At 43.8% G+C, this 17,369-nt stretch overlaps 1 protein-coding gene across 3 annotated transcripts in view; it reads left to right on the forward strand.

Annotated features, from left to right (window-relative positions):
- The first annotated feature begins 1,246 nt into the window (after positions 1–1,246).
- LAMA5 (laminin subunit alpha 5) overlaps positions 1,247–17,369 on the forward strand; it is a 135,933-nt gene continuing 119,810 nt past the window's right edge. For 2 of the 3 annotated variants that reach the window (XM_056812873.1, XM_056812874.1), the window contains exons 1-2: positions 1,929–2,598; positions 13,008–13,160. In XM_056812873.1, coding sequence (XP_056668851.1) covers positions 2,269–2,598; positions 13,008–13,160 — 483 coding nt within the window. In that variant the 5' untranslated portion in view covers positions 1,929–2,268. Of the gene's footprint in view, positions 1,375–1,928; positions 2,599–13,007; positions 13,161–17,369 lie in introns of those variants that run through there. The other variant, XM_056812875.1, reaches the window with a different exon arrangement.

Consider the following 17,369-nt stretch of genomic DNA (forward strand, 5'->3'; position numbering starts at 1 on the left):
TTTTTGCACAAAGAGGTTCCCCCTGACTTTTTATTGGTTTAGGATACAGATCTAGTTTTATAGCCCTTTGGGCACAGTTCCTAATTGCTCTCCAGAATGTTTAGTTCTGTCCACAATTCCACCAAGGATGCATTAGTGTCTCAATTTTTCTACATCCCCTCCAACATTTGTTGTTTTCCTTTTCCATCTTATTAGCCAATCTGATAGGTAAGAGGTGGTACTTCAGAGTTGTTTTAATCGGCATTTCCTGGATCAATAGTGATTTAGACCGTTTTTTTTTAGTATGACTATAAATAGTTTTGATTTCTTCATCTGAATACTGCCTCTTCATATTCTTTGATCATCAATTGTCAAATGACTTGTACTCCTATAAATTCAATTCTGTTCTCTCTCTATTTGAGAAATGAGGCATTTATCAGAGAAACTTGCTGTAAAAAACTTTCCCCAGGTTTCTACTTTCCTTCTAATCTTGGTTGCATTGGGGTTTTTTGTACAAAAACTTTTCAATTTCATATAATTAAAATTATCCATTTTACATCTTGTAATGTTCTCTGTCTCTTGTGTTTGATCATACATTCTTCCCTTATCCATAGATCTGACAGGTAACCATTCCATGGTCCCCTAATTTGCTTATGGTATCACATAACAACAGTGTCTGAGGGCCTTTCTTGTCCTTCATTTTATCCAAAGGGAGAGGGGAGGGGAGGGGATCTCTTTAGTTTTACAATGAACAGAAAGCAAGAGGGCAACTCTTTGTTAGAGAGGCACCAAACTTATAAGGAAGGGAGAACAAAACAAAATAGGAGAATATTATTCATTGAAATATCCTCTGTTCTCACAAATATGAACCAACTGAAGTAACTTATGATTTGACTCTAACAAATTACTAGGTAACGTAAACCAGGCGCATATAATAGGTGCTTTGTAAAAGATGGGGTTAGATTAGATGACTTCTAAGGACCCTTCCGGCCCTAAATTCTGTGATTCCAAAATGTTTATTTCTGAAAGTTTATAATGAGAAAAATGGATCGGGCCATAAATTTGTAAAAATATTATTTTAGGTGGGAAAAGAAATCCTAGCACCTTCCAGGTATTTAACTCTTTCGATGCTGAGCTGATTAGATACAAGTTGAGGGAAGAGTCGATGCACAATTGTTGCAGTGTCCTCGGTTTTCCTTACAGAGTCTGGAGACTTCATGTTCCTTCCTAGCCCGCCAGGGTCTCAAGAGTCAGCGGCATCCTAGGGGCCGCTGGGCGGCGCCTCCTTGAGCCCAGGCTAGAGGTGCCCACAGTGGCCGAAACAAAGGGCGAGCGAAAATCCCCTTACTCTTGGAAGGTGGAAAACTCCGGAGCCCCGGGAAGTTTCCGAATGCGGTGGGTTTACAAACTATGGGCTTCTGGAGTCTCTCCTTCAACCAGGAGAGGGGTCCCTCTACACACCCCAGTCCTATTTTAGCCCGCGGACCCTCTCCTGACGCTTCCAGGGGGTCAGCTCCTGTGGTTACAGAGAACAGAGGTTTCGGGCTGAAGGAGAAAAGCAGGGAGGGTGGAAGAGAAAAAGGAGAGGGGAGCAAAGCAGAGGGGAGAGGAGGGTGGGTACCGCAACCCCCAGTAGGGAAAATCACATGAAGGAAGAGGGAAGGGAAGGAAACCCTCCCCTTCCATAGAAAACCTGGGTTTTTTCCCACGGCCCAGCCCCGCGATACGCAAGGTGGGGGGAAGGAGAGGGTCGACCCCTGGAATAATGGCTGTCTCCTCCTCTTTCCCTTTCTCTCCCTTCCCCCTCCCCTCAGCAGGTGCCCCGGCTTGTTTCGGGTCTGGAAGAGTTAAAAGCTCCTCTGTCCCGTATCCAGCCCCGCCCCCCTCCCCTTTCCCCACCGGGACAGCCATTCTGGGGGCTGGGCCGCTGGTGGGCGCCAAGCCAAGCCGAGCCGGGCCGGGCTGGGTTAGACAGGGTTGGGCCGGGCCGGAGAGTCGAGAGGAGGAGCGGGGCGGGAGAGGGCGGGGGGAACTTGAAGTCTCCTCCCCGGATTAAGTGGCCCAGCACTGGTTTGGGAGCTCGGGGAGAAGAAGCCGGGAGCGTGCGCAGGATAGTCGGAGAAAGTTGGGCTCTCACATTTATTCATTTGTTAATTGGACGCCCTGCGCTCAGGATGTGCGCTGAGGATCCTCGCTGAGTTGAGAGCCCCCCACCCCCACCCTCCTCTCCTCTTCCTACTTTTCCAGTTCGTTCGCTTCCCAGCGCCTGCCGCCCGCTCCCCTGAGAAGATGGCGAGTTGGGGAGCTGGGCACCGCCGGGGGGACGGGTCTCCCTGCGCGCTGTCTCTTCTGTTGCTACTGCTGCTTTTTCTCGGTGGTGGAGCTGGAGCGCCAGAGACCGGTGGTGAAGGTAGCGGCGACTTGGGCAGTGAGGGCGGTGGTTTCAGTCTACACCCACCCTACTTCAACCTGGCCGAGGGTGCCCGCATCTCGGCTTCTGCGACTTGCGGCGAGGAGGCTCCGGCCGGAGCGCGGGGGCCCTCTCGGCCCACGGAGGATCTTTACTGCAAGCTAGTTGGGGGGCCAGTAGCTGGCGGCGACCCCAACCAGACCATCCAGGTACGGCGAAGTCAGGACGAGTAGGGTGGTGGTGAAGGTTAGGGTTAGGGTCATTGGCGGTTACCTGTTTTACTCAGCCGGGTATAGGTGTGTGTTCCAGTTCTCTCGTTCCCGGTATTTTAGCCCCAACTTTGAGGTAGCGGTTGTGAGAATCTAGTGCAGGGGAGTGGGCAGAGGTTGAGGAGAGAGGGCCGAGATTTGTTCTTTCTTAAACCCTGGGGGCACTGGTAGTATTCTCGAATGGAAAGCTATTCCGTTCGTCCGAAGAGCTAAGAGGGACTTGGGTAGCTAGCTAATTGGGTTCTGGGTCTTATCTACTTACTATGTTCACTAGCATTTCCCAGGAGGAAAGAAGGGAGACGGAAACGGTTAATTGACGAGTGAAAATCTTGGCTGTGGTGGAGGGACCTGTTGGAGGGAATCGAGAGTCTGCTGATCTTGAAAGCAGATTAAAAGGCCCCTCAGTGACTTTATATTTACCCTCTTGAAGTCTTTGAGGTTTCGGGGAGGGCCCCTGCTCCCGGTGACGCTGAATCCTGCGGAAGGAGGGTGCCAGTGGTAGTATCCTTTTAAGTCGAATGAAGCTGATCCTAGGAGAACTCAGAAACCACTTGACTTTCAACCTCTAGCTGGAATCTTGGAGAGGGCTCCAAATCCAGAAGCAAGTGGAGCAGTTATTTCCCTGCAGTTAAAATGAGCTAACATTTCCAATGGTTTAGATAAAATTTAAGAGCTTCCCCTACAAGACTTCAGAGTGAGAACTTTTGGAATCTTCTCTGAATTTTTTTTCAAACAAGTGAATACTTTATCTGTCCAAAATGATTCTGGCTCAGACAGACAGGGGCCTGGACCAGATGATCTGAAGAGCCTTGAGACCCTGTCTGCCTCTTAATACTGGGCAGAGGCTGAAACCTCTGATATCTGTTGTTGGACTGGGGCTTCCCATTTCCATGCAAATCCCAGGAGAACTTAGATCTGAGCTGGAGTCTTATTTTTCCCCTGCATGAGGGACTGTGTGGGACTCTGGGAGCAAGACCTATTCAATGATACCAAGATCCCTTCCCCCAGGCTTTTTGGCCCAGGGGTTGTCCTGAAGTCCTCTTCTTCCCACATCCTCTCTCTCCTCCAACCATCCTGCTTTGAAGTAGTGAATGAAATGGAAAAATAAGAGATGTACCATCCTACCACTTCCCACATCTCATCTCCTCTGGAGGGATTATTTGGGAGTGATAGCCCTAGAAACCGAGAGGGATGAAGAAAGCCATTAAATCTTTTCCCAAAGCCTGTCTCTGGGGAGTTGGGGAGTTGGGTAGATGGTTGAATTTGGGGGGAAAGACTCAACTTCTTCCCTCTTCAGGCTGTTCAGTTTCCCATCTGAGGCACTTCCTCATTCTCCCTTTTATTTGTACTCTTCTCCCTCAAAACTTCTTAGAAGTATTTACCTTTTTTACCTTTGTACATGCTGTGCCGGTGGGCCTATCTCCCTCCCCTCTCCTTTTTAAAGCATAGCTACTGCTTCCTTTTTGTCTCTGCCCACACTGCCTAGCATTGTGGCGATTGAATATAGAAAGTGTGGTTATCCTTAGGCATGGAGTCAGGATCACCTGGATTTGAGTCTTAGGCACTTAACCTCTTTGGACCTTGGTTTGCTCATCTGTAAAGCAAATGGCTTAGATTGGATGGTATCTAAAATCTCTTTGAGCTTGAAATCCATAATCCTATAAATTTGGGACAGTGTACATATCAGTGGTAGAGTGGGCAATATGCTGGATTTTGAGTCACAAGACAGGAGTTCAAATCTCACATATCTTATTAGTGTGGATAAGCTATTCATCCTCTCTAAGATTAAATTTCCTATCTACAAAATGAGGGAGTTGAACCAGCTGACTTCTGTGATCCCTTCTAGCTCTAAATCCATGATCCTGTATCATCACAAACTGCAAGGTTGAATCATTCAAAGATGTGCTTCCCCAGTCTCTACCCTTTTGTTTTTGGTCTTTATGTGATCTACAGGGTTTGGAGCTGGAAGGAATGTTAGGAGTCATCTTGTTCAACAGCTTTTTTTTTTTTTAAACAAATGAGAAAACTGAAGTCTAGAGGTTGTGTGTCTGTTAGCCATTTCCCTCACTATTCTCCTTGGCTTAGGAGAATGTATTTAATTTTTAAAGTCCTTAAACCTTCCTAAATATACTATATGACTTAATACTGCAATTTGAGATTATTGAAAACTGATCGATACATTTTGCCACTCAAAAACATTTCAGTACGGATTAAACTAAGTGCTGAGGATACAAACAACAAAATGAGTTATTGCTCTCAAGGAGTTTGTGTTCTGTGTTTCGTGGCATGTGCACAGTTAACAGTTGTTGCTGTGAGAGCCTAATGAGTGCAAAGCCCTGTGATATGATAGGATACTCTGGGAGAGATGAAAAGATGTATACAGAAGGTTTCATCTCCTTGGCTTTTCTCTTACGAGAAGCCCCAGGGTTCCTGCCTTTAGGAGAGTTGATAGAGCCTGGTGGAACTATTCAATATTTAATACTTAAGTGAGGGAGTTCTGAGGAGAGTAACCACCTTTGGGCTGGAACAGTCAGGGATATAGGCTTTGTGGGACAATTATAGTATCATTGATTTAGATTGAAAGGCATCTTAGAGATAGTCTAGTTCAGTCTTGTTTTATAGATGAGCAAGCTGGAGCCCAGAAACAGAAAGTGATTTGTCTGAAGTCATACATGTGGGATTGAACCCAAATCCTTTGATTCCATATTCAGGACTTTTCCTAATGTAATAGTCAGTACCTCTAAATGATTTGTAGTCTCAGCTGTAGGAATTCTAGGGCTAGTAGGTCAGAAGGAAGTATAAGTGAAGCAGAAGTTTTTTTCTTCCAATAAAAGGAGAGATCAGATATAAGAAAATTTTTCTTTTACTTAAAAATAATTCTTTTAAAAAATTTTATATCGCAGTTATTTCTGGATACCTAACCCTCAACTATACTGAAGAGAAACAATTAAGAGAAAATAACTCATAATCTCTCTCATCTGATATTGTCTCTAACATCCCGCCTCTATAGGCTCCTACTTCTATCAGATGTTCAGAGAAGAGAGACAATAGGGGCAGCATAGTATAACAGAAAGAACTCTATGGAGGCAGAAGCAAACATTTATTAAGTGCCTATCGTATACTGTACTGAACACCCCTGGCACGTGAAGTGAGTGCTTTGTCTAAAGTCACCCAGGCAGTCAACTCAGCTTCCAAACTAGGTTTTCTTTCTCAAAATATAGAGAGCCCAAAATACTGGATAGGCTAAATATTCTTCATATTTGACATTGAGATAGATATTTGTGATATCCTTTGATATAGCATATCTTAGAACCTTTCAGAACTTTTTAGGGACCTTGTGCTGCACCCCCAAATGTGAGCCCTGCCCCCTGACTGGGTGCAGTGCCCTACCCATCCCTGCATTCAGGGGCGGGGTCAGGGCCTGAAGGTTGCAGACTGGCCAAGCCAGGAGCCTTTGCCTGCTAACAGAGAGGTCTCTGTGTGCCATCTTTGGCACATGTGCCATAAGTTCACCATCACAGTCCTAGGACATCATTGGCAAATATTTTCAAGACTTACGATTAGAGTGCCCAAACTGCAAGTTCAAGCTGCCTGTGCACCCACCCTTCCCCCCATTACTGCAGACAACAGAGGGAGGAAGTGTTCAAAATGGGTTTCTGGGCAGAGGAGTGGGGCATAAAAAAATGTCTGTTTTGGCTCAAGCTGATATTAAAATGAAAAGGATTTTGTTATTTTTACTATTCCCTTAGCTTATATTAACTAGAGTCATGGAAATGACCCAGATAAATATCTTTCTCTGGGGTAAGGGAAAGCCAAGTTAGGATTAAATAGATGTTACAGATAAATCACACATGGATAACTAAGTGTTGACTTTGTGAGCTTCATCTTAAGCTCCTCATAAGACTAAATTAATGGAGTATAGGATCATAGCTTTAGAGCTAAAAAAGATCTTAGAGCATCCAATCCTCTCATAGATGAGGGAACAGGTCTAAAGAGGTTAGTAATAAGTTAAGAAGCATTTAATTAAAATTTATTTGGAGTCCGGGAGAGGGGGCAACTGGGTGGTTCATTGGATTGAGAGCCAGACCTAGAGACAAGAGGTCCTCAGTTCAGATCTGGCCTCAAACACTTCCTAGCTGAGTGACCCTGAGCAAGTCACTTAACCCCCATTGCCTAGCCCTTACCACTCTTCTGCCTTGGGACAATACACAGTATTGATTCTAAGATGAAAGGTAAAAGTTTGAAATAAAATAAAAAGCTTATCACATTTCAGACACTGTGCTTAAAGTCCCAGAGATTCAAAGAAAGGCAAAAACATTGTTCTTTTTCCTAAATAAAACTCGAATTCTCATAAGAAACCATGCAAAATATCATATCTACAAAATATGGGCAGTGTAAATTGAAAGTGATCTCAGGGAGAAGGTAACTAAAAAAAGTAAAAGATCTACTGTAGAAGGTGGGATTTAAGCTGAGTTGAGAAGACGGAAAAGCCTGCTAGAGTTTGAACCGTGGAATACTGGATAGGGGTTAAATATAAGATGACTAGACAGGGAGGGAGAAGCCCACATTGTGAAAAGTTTTAAATGCTAAACAGTGACTTGCCTAAATTCATACAAATTCTAAGTGTATGGGGTGGATTTGAACCCAGACCTTCCTGACGTCCAAGTCTAGCATATTATCTATTGTACCAGGTAGGGCAGCAATATATACTGTTAGACAGAGAACACAGATCCTGTCTTCAAGTATTTGAAATAATTCACACTTATGAAACAGTTTAAGTATGCCACCTTTCCTTGTTCTGATGTCACCCAAAAATTCATGGTATAGACAATCATGAATGTAGGAGTTCAGAGAAAGATGCTGCTGTGGTTTGGAGTAGTCAAGGAAGGCTTCCCAGACAGGTAGGCTTTGAGGGAAGCAAGGAACTATTAGAGGAAAGACTGAGAGTCAAGAATGAGCCAAATTAGGTGGAGTTGGGAGGAAGGTGATGAGAAGTCTGTCCTGGCTGGATCACACAGAAAAGGGAATTGGTCTTGAATGCAAGGTTTCCTTGTTTCCTTTGGGAAGCAGGTTTGACTTCAGATGGGCAGGGAGGAATTTCAGGATTTCAGAAGTGAGTGAAGTCAGATGCTGAGTGAGCTCTGGGAGCCCTTTGCATCAAGACATGAATCACCAAGGGGAAGTCCTTATCTATGGCTGTTGCTTCCTTACAACAGCCCCAGAGCTGGCAAAGTAAAGGGTTTCAGCTCTAAGATGTTCCTGGCGGATGGCCCTTGGGGAATGTGCAGGGGCTGAAAAGGGAGGAGGGAGGCAGCTGAGAATGGTGGGAAGGAGTCTGCGGGTGGGGGTGCAGCAGGAAGAAGTCAGACTGATCTTTATCACAAAGGTCTGAAATTATTGGAACATAGTGTGGATCTCCTCAGATTTTCCCCAAAATCCAGAGAGAAGGGGAAGAGAGAGGATTCTTTTGTTCCCAGTCTTTTGATCCTTATAAGACTCAGTGTACTAGGCAGAATAGGGATTATCCCCATTTTATAAACAGAGAAAATCCAGTACATAGAGGGTAAAGGGCTTTATGAAGCCAGCCAGCAAAACCAGAACCCAAATCTCCTGACTCCTGTACCCACATCCTTTCTTAGATTCCAGCTGGAAATAGTGGCATTTGTCAACCCAGGTTAGAAATGTTGAACTGCCTTTTGTGGTGGACCAGCTCTGGCAAAAGCCTTTCCCTTTGTCCACCATTCTATGTTTTGTGACTTCCTCCTACTTTGGTGGCAGCCCATAAATTCCTCCAAATGTACCTACTTTAAGGCAAAGCTTAAGTTAGCCCATCTTGCTTGACCATTTCAATATCTGGTGATCTCTCTCATCTTCCTATTGCCTGATAACATCACAAAATTGGTTTGTATGTATGAGTTCTATCTCCCCAGGTAGAGAGGGGAGATTGATTTTATACTAAAGTTTCAATGATTGATGGGCAGTACCTTGAACAATGGGGAGACTACACTTTCCTTCAGGGTCAGCTTTAACTCTGTGTGGCAGTAATGGTTGAGTGTAGGATAAGGAGGGGAGATAGCAGGTATCTTTGCAACCTGATCTGAGCCCTCTACGGGCTTGATTGACATGGTTTGTTTGATCCGGATTTCCAAGCCTGCCAGCTCTGGTTCCTTCTGGATATTCTGCCTCCCCTTTTCTGGGTGCTGGTCTCAGTAGAGGGGAGGGGAGAAACTAAGGCCATTTTTTACTCCCTGTGGCCCCTGTTGTCCAAAATTGAGACAGAAGCTGGTCCCCAGAGCTGGGTGGGCTGGAGTATACCTACTATTATAGACTGTTTGGTCTACATATTTTCCTTCTCTTTGTCAAGTTGCTGAAAAGGATGTTTAATTTGCACCTTTTATAGGACTAGGCCAGGCCTAGGTTCTTCTAGAGGTGGTACTGGATCCCTGGTCCTTCTCTCGGAATCCTAATTGTTAAGCCAAGTGTTTATGTACATACCTATCCCCTCACCTGATTGTCCATTTTCAGGGAAGACTTAAGGGCCTGGCACATATAGCTCTGAAAATGTATGAGGCAGACCCACATCTGGAGGGCCAGGTGGGCTCCTAGACTGTGAGGCTAAATTGCAGACCCATCATGCATTGTCCTGTTTTGTTCCCTCACTGTTTCATGAGGCTGGCTTTTTCCACCTAGATCAAGAGTTCTTAACTTATAGTCCACTTGGATAGGGAAGAAATTACATCTTTATTTGCATCAGCTTCAAACTGAAATTTCTGTTGATTATGAATGTAGACAAAAAAAAACATTGTTTTGAGAAGGGGTCTGTAGGGTTCACCAAAATGCCAAAGAGATCTGTGATTTTTTTAAAATGGTAAAAAAAACCCAGAGCTAGACTGTTAGCCAACAGGCCTACTATGCCAAGTGCCTACTGTGTGCCAAGCATTGTGCTAAGTGGTAAGAATGCAAAGAAGGTAGAAATATTGTCCCTGCCTTCATACTGCCCTGGGCTCTTGAGAAAAGAGGCATCTCTTTGGTGAACCTTCATTTCCTCATGTGTAAAATCAACCAAAAGAGCTTTGGGATGGGGGTGAGGGGGAGGCTTTAAAAAAAAAGTTTTCTTCATGCCTTTTGATTTTATTTTACATCCATTTCCAAATATATCCCTCCTTGCTCCTCTACCAGTCATTCTTCCCTTTTAACAACAACAAAAAAAAGTTCAGTAAAATCAATCAACAGATGTCGCTTGCATGTCTGGCAACATATATGACATTCCACACCTGTGGTCCCCCACCTCATCATCAAAAGAAGGGAAGTAAACTTTCTCAAGTCTGCTCCAGGGGGCCAAGCTTGGCCAGTATATCATGTTCAGTTTCTAGGACTTTTAAGGTCCTTTCCAGGACTAACTTTCTTCTGCTTAAGCCCCCTCCCAGCTCTAACAGCTTCGTTCATTTCTTTTTGTCTTTCCTGTGGTTCTTTTCTTATGGCTGGTCCCACAGGAGCTAAGTATTGACAAGTATGTCCATTAGCTTGTAGTTGAAGTCCTGCCAGAGCTGCTTTTCTCTAACCTCTCTGGTCAAGGCCAAGCCATTGGTGGTCTCCTCAAACCCCCACCCCTCTGCTCTGTGAACGTTTGGTATAGCATGTGGCTCTGAATGGTTGATGTCCTCCCCTCGCTGGGCCCCATTCATGCTCTAGATGTTTGCCAGATAAGGGGGAAGACTATCAGCCTTAATCACAGTCCAGGGGTGGCTGGTAAAGGGAAAATGAGAGACTTTCCTTTGGCCTCTTCTAGGAGACTCTTTTTGTGCCTGATTGTAACATCTTGATTCTAGTTTCTCTGGAAACCATAATCCTCACTCCCTTTGCTTTAGGAGAGCACTCTATTGCCTCCAGCAAGGGGTGGTGGTTCTCAGCAAGGAAGTTTTAAAGGCTGATGTAAGATTAAGTACCTGGTAGATATTAATACTAGTTTTATTCACCTGAGTAAAGAGTATCTTCCAGCTTCCCCCAGAACGATATTCCCCCAGAGTCACTGTCCTTGGTTGTGAGGTTGTAGCTCTCCATGTGTAGAGGTGAGGAAAGTAAGAAAAAGACTTAGAGAAGGTAATTATTTGCCAGTTTCCCAAGTATTTGGCATTAACTCCTGCTGGAGAGCATCCAGTGAATGCCCCAGAAAACCTGCTTTTGAATCTCTAGATTCTCAGTGAAGGAACCCTGGCATGGTGTGGGAAACTAGTCTCCTGGAGGATAAGTTTTTATGATGTGGCCATGCCTGTACTTTAGCTTCTGGCAAGAATTAATGATTGACTTTTGATATTGTCTGGCCAGTGCATCTCAAACAGGACCAGAATTCCTGTCTTGTAGACTCATGGATCACAGAATGACAAAGTCAGACAACCATCTAAAAGAATTCTTTCATTTTGCCAATGGGAAGAGAATGAGGAAGCCATGATGTATGAGCTCAGGGCAACACAGTGAGAACCCATAGAGTTGAGGTCTCCAGACTCTCATCTAGTGTATTTTCATGATCCCCTTTATCTTACACTTGTGCTTGTATCCTGCTGAAGGTATTTTGTTTTTTCCTTTAGTAGGGACATTTAAGAGCAGGTAGAATGGGTAGCCTTTGGGCTTTTTGTCCCTTAGACCATGAACTAAAAATATTTGTGGGAAACTATTACAATCAACATATTAAGTGAAAATTAACTCTAGGGAACTTATTTGGCATTGTGACAAATGTGCAGTCAGTCAACAAATTCTTCCCAAATTCCATGTGCCAGGTTTGCGGTTAGCTATTTTATTTAGAAGTCAAGAGAAGACTTCACAGTTCCTCCTCTAGGAGCTCAAAGTCTAATTAGAGTAAGTATCCTCAGCCTTTTTTGGTTACGGGCTTGTTTGACCTTCTGTCTAAACCTCTGTATTTCTTTACATGATGATAACAGTAGTTAGCATTTACACAGTTCTTTAAGGATTACAAATTGCTAGAACTCTATTATCTCAATGCATCCTCACAACAATCTGGTGAGGTTATTATCCTCATTTTATAGTTGAGGAAACTTAATTTCAGAATTTTGTTTTTAAATGCAGTTTACCTTCTCTGTAAAATGACAATTATATTTCTTGTTCGCTTTACCTAAAAGGAGACAAATGTTTATTGCCTATCCTACTTACCTCATGGAGTTCCTACAGTGATCATATAAAGTTATAGCTAATTCCTCTGGGAATGATGGACTCAAGGACCTTCCTGTGTCTGTGTTGGATACTTGAAGAGCCAGTCAGAATTTTCAGGGTGGAAGGTGTGACAAGGAAATCACTTTAAAAGACTGATATATATTAATTTAAGGTCGCCAAGGAATTCAGCTATGTAATTCCTAAATGAAAACTCAAGTCAGCTGTCAACCTTTTATGGAGTTTAATTTCAATAGGAGGAAGAAAGGAATTAGAGATAGAGAGAGAGAAAAAGGGAGAGAAGGGAATAGGGCTTAAATACCCCTTCTGTTTAGGCTGGGCCAAAAGGCCCAAGCCCTTAGATAGCTGAGGCAAAGAAAAGAGATCAGTCCCTATTACTCACGTGACCAAAAATGGAGAAACAGTCTCAGAGGCCCCCACCTTCAGCTTCCTTCAGAGCAAGCTTCTCAGAGCCACACCAACCACACCGACCAACTTCACCACCACCCCGAGTCTTCAGACTCCCCTATCTTTAAGGAAACCATCCAAGTTGCCTCCCCTCAGTCCTCACATCTACCAATCACCTGTCCATCAATTTCCCTGTGCCAATGGAGGCTCTAGCTTAACCCAGGACCGCCCAGAGGTCTCTGGCTTTGCACATGTCTGTTGAAGGTCATATTTTCAAATAATTAAATCTTTGCTCCTTTGCTACAGCCCTTTCTAAATCCTGTTAACCTGAGTAGGGTAGAGATTGGAATAATTAAATTTTGATCTAGGCTACAGCCCTTACTCAATCCTGTTAGGACTGAATAGGGTGGAGATTGATTCCAAGTATCTCCATTGTATCAATTCTAAAATCAATCATGACTCAAAGAAATTCCTGTTCTATGCTTAAGCATAGGTCAAAGTCCTTTCCATTGTTCAGCAAAAGGTTTCTGTCCTAAAGTAATCTTAAGAAGGTAGGAGAAGGAACCTCCCATGCCAATGGAGTTCACATTCCAATAGTCAAGACCCACTATCAATAGGAAATTTTTCAAGTATGAAATTTCCCAATGGTGAAATTTCCAACATTTATAAGTCTAAGAAATTTTGAGGTTTACAAAGGGGAGTTTGATGATTGGGGCCACTATATGGGACTCTCAAAGCCCTTTTTCTAGTTTCTGTTTGACCATTCTCCTTACTTTCAGGGTCAGTACTGTGACATCTGCACATCAGCCAACATCAACAAGGCTCATCCTATCACCAATGCAGTGGATGGAACGGAGCGATGGTGGCAGAGCCCTCCACTCTCCCGGGGTTTGGAGTACAGCGAAGTCAACGTCACCCTAGATCTGGGCCAGGTAAGGACAAGGAGGTATTTCTCCTCAATGGAGTCAGAGTTGATTAGCACAAAATTAACCTCTTCCCAGAGCCAAGATCCCTGGTTGGGCATATGTTTGGGGGTTTGGGAAGTCAGGGAGCCAGCTGCAATTCAATTCATGCCTACTATTTCATGCTCTATGCCCTCTAAAGGATTTAGCATTGGACTAAGAAGGAATCTGGCATTTCTCTTCCTCCCCCTCCCCTTGGGTGGCCTGCAGCCTGCAGCTTCTGTTCTCTCCTTAGGGGGAAGGGAGATGTTTGTTCATACCTTCCATGCCTGGAGAAGAAGTACAGACAATCCCTCCCTCCTCCCTCTTCCCCAACCACCTCCTAAATCTCCCATAGCTTCCCTGGGATTTTGTTGACTTGACTAAGACTTTGTAGCCTGGGATTTGTTTTTTCCTCCTCCTGCCTTTGCAGGACTTTCTTCTCTTGCTCCCATCTCCTTGAAAGCATAGCTTAGCTCCCTGCTTGCCATGCTGTAGATGATCAGCAAACATGGCCAACTTGGCTGGCTGAGGGAAAGAACTGCACTGCACCAGTGTTTGTGTTCTCTGGCATAAGAGGCCTGTCAAAAGGGCAGGTGCTAGTTAGTGTTCCCTCCTCCCCTCCTTGAGGTATGAAGGCAGCTGTCCTGAAACTATTGTGACTGAGTGGGGAGAGCTTGGCCAGAGCCTTGGGTACAGTGCTGCACGTACCCCCAGCTACAAGAGGAAGGACGGGATACTCCCAGTACTTCTGGACACTTCTCTACCATGTGAGGAAGGAGATCTTGGCCAAGAGCCCTGGGTACAGAGCCTGCTATCACCATCAAAAGAAGTCCTCTCCCTCCGCTTGCCCACCCTTTCACATCCATCTAACCACTAGTCTTTTCCTTATCACTACTTTAATGGTACAGACTTGGCAGTAAGTTTTCTGGAACCTGGACATTGACATCAAGACGTCTGGGAAATGATAAGGGAGAGCAGATAGAATGCAAGAGGGGGGAAAGAGGGCGGACCAGCCTGAGGCAATTGGCAGGGCAGAGGTGGAAATTCCAGAGATACTTGTGTGTGAGGGGCTCAGGTGAGCCTAGTCTATTAGTAGCTAGGGACAGCAACAAGCCTGTGGGGCCTTTGGGAGTCAAGTCCTTGCCTTCAAAGAATTGTTTGGGTTTTATTGTCATGACTTTCTTGGGCTGTTATCTGGGTATAATTTGGAAGAATCACCTGATAAGAAATTTGGGACTGACACAGATAGGAGCCCCCCAAAGAGGCAACTCTGTCCTTGCTCATAACTTTAAGATAGTGTGGATAGGATTGTTCTCTCTCCAGTCCTTCCTGCACAGGCTGACAGATTCATCCTCCTAAAGCATCCCTCTGATCATGTCCTTCCTTTGCTCAGAATCTCTCAAGGGCTCCCCATTGTCCCTGAGATAAAGTCAACACCTTTATCTTGACACTGAAGGTCTTCACAATCTGACCCCATCCTTCTTATCCTTATGAATCTCTAGCATAATTGCCCTTTCTTCCACCAAATCATCAGTTATTGGGTTTTATCACTGACAGCCTAGGTGCTCTAGGTACTCAGTTACCAGTTGAGAGGAGGCAGCACATTAGAATAGAAAGAGTCCATCTGAAAGGAGTTGGGTCAAGAAGGATTGGAAGTCAAAGGACCTTAGTTCTAGTCCCAGTTTTGCCTTTGTCATTGTAATTTTAAGCAAGCCAAGCCTTCTTTGGGCCTTGGTTTCTCTGGAAAGGTTTCTTTGAATTGTGGTATAGATGGGGAAAGAAGGAAACATGGTCCTTACTCTTGGGTCTCCCTTTTCTCCTCTGTAAAATAAGGTCTGAATTAGATGACCTTTAAGGCTCCTTCCAGTCCTGATATTCAGTGATTCAATAGCAAGAAAATAGACTTCCTTCATCAAGTCTCCTGGCCTCATCCTGTCCATGCTCCATCCCATCTGTTTCCTTTCACTAGCTATCCCCTCTTCCCATTCAGGTGGGAAGGGTATGTATCCTTCATCTGAATGATTCATCTTTTCTTTCTCCTGGCCTAGATTCTGCTCTTGGCCCAAACTGGTAAGAATTGGAGAAAATAATATCCTGTCTTGACAAGAAAATTGGGATGGGGTGGAGGAAGGGGTTGAGGACTCTAGTTACTTTGTTTAGAAAAGGGGGAAGTGTATGGAAAAAAAGGAAAAAGAGAGGAAAAAAACAGGAAAGACTTTAGAAAAGATAGAATGGGGGGGGGGGGGGCAGCTGGGTAGCTCAGTGGATTGAGAGCCAGGCCCAGAGATGCGAGGTCCTGGGTTCAAATGTGGCCTCAGACACTTCTTAGGTTTATGACCCTGAGTGAGTCATTTCACCCCCATTGCCTAGCCCTTACCACTCTTCTGCCTTGAAGCCAATATACAGTATTGACTCCAAGACAGAAGGTAAAGGTTTAAACAAAGTAAAAGAAAAAATAAAGAAAAGATAGAATGGAATCAGATTTGGAGAAAAGAATCCATACTTGAGTGGCAGACACTATATGTGTGCATACGTGTATGCATAGATGTACATGTGTATGTAGATGTTTGTATATAAGTGGGTATGCAAATTCCTTTGATCCAAACATATGTCCTGGGTGTGGATATGTGCAGGAGAGGTTTGTAATTCTGATGTTTGGATTAAGAGAGAATAGATTGAGTGGCAAGAGATCTTTGAGGCCTTCTAGCCCAACTTTCTCATTTTTAGATGAAGAAATTGAGGCAGAGTTTAAATGACTTACCTGAGGTTATAGTTTATAAGTAGCAGAACAGGGATTTGAAACATAAATCTCTAATTTCAAATCCAGAATTCTTGTCCCTGCACGGTGTCAGGATTCAGATTAATTTGGCAAATATTCATTAAGTACCTTCATAGGCAGCTAGGTATCAAAATGGATATAGAAGGAGACTTGAAATCAGGAAGGAAAAAGTTTAAATCCCACTTCAGACACTTCCTTCCAGTGTGACCTTGTGTGGGCAAATCACTTAACTTGTCTGTGCCTCAGTTTCCTTGTCTATAAAATGGGGATAATAGTACTTGTCTTAGGATTGTTGTGACAATCAAATGAGCTCATATATGTAAAGTGCTTTACAAATCTTAAAGCATATATAATGCTATAACTACTGTAATATTTAAAAGAGTGGGAGACATAATCTGTAAGAGTTAAAATGGTTGAAGGCCATAAACTGTAGTGATTAAAATAGTGGAAGATATAAATTATAGTAGATATAAGAGTGGGTGAGTAAATTGTGACCGCAGGAAATATGTTTTCACTACAGTGTTTTGTTTTTAAATCAAATATAAGGTGATCACCAGGGAAATATTCCCAATTATGAATATACCCAAGTCAACTGGGTTTTATAGAGAATTTTAATTAGTAATACAATGAGGAATTAAGAGAGAGAGAAAGAGTAAGAAAGGAATAAGTTTGAAGGGCCTTAAGCCAACATGGCCTAGACCTGAGTCTTTAGAGAGAGATCAGTCAGTCCTTAATCACTCACCACAAGATCTGTCCAAGCAAGAATATAAACACCAGTTCAGCCAGCCATCCTTCTCCAGAGAGAGAGTCTTCTGACTGTCTTCAAGAGCCTCTCCCAAGAGACTCCTTAGAGACTGTTTTTTCAGAGCCTCCTTAGAGCACTCTCCTTCTAACAGCCTCCTTAGAGACTGTTCTTCAAGAACCTCTTTTCAAGAGACCGTCCTTTTCTTATATAGGGGGTTTTCTCCTATGTCACCTCCCCTAAGTTCTTCCATCTACCAATCACAGTAGAAGTTTTCCAAAGGACAGCCCACTCTGAATTCACACCTGAGTAGACTAATCCTTTTAGTAATCCACACCTGAGTAGGCTAGCATCTCTGTGTAAGTTTTTTCTTCTTTGCTCCTTGTAAATTTACAAGTTGCCTGACCTTTATAGGTACTTAGCACCCCTTTGTACTAATTCTAAAAATAGGCATGGCTTAAGTATGGGTTTAAGTACTTTTCATTGTTCAGCAAGGAGTTTTTTCCCCTAAAGCAGGCTTAAGTATGGGTGGAGTAGAGGTCTTCACATTTTTGATCTAAGTAGAGTTCTCACTGTCCAAATGGGGAGTGGTCCCAATAGGGAATTGTCCCAATGGAGAATTCCCTAATGGGGAATTTTTTTAACATTCACAAGTCTGAAAATTTTCAAGATTCAC

This window comes from Monodelphis domestica, chromosome 1 (genome assembly GCF_027887165.1).
Source record: "Monodelphis domestica isolate mMonDom1 chromosome 1, mMonDom1.pri, whole genome shotgun sequence".
NCBI classification, from domain to species: Eukaryota; Metazoa; Chordata; class Mammalia; order Didelphimorphia; family Didelphidae; genus Monodelphis; species Monodelphis domestica.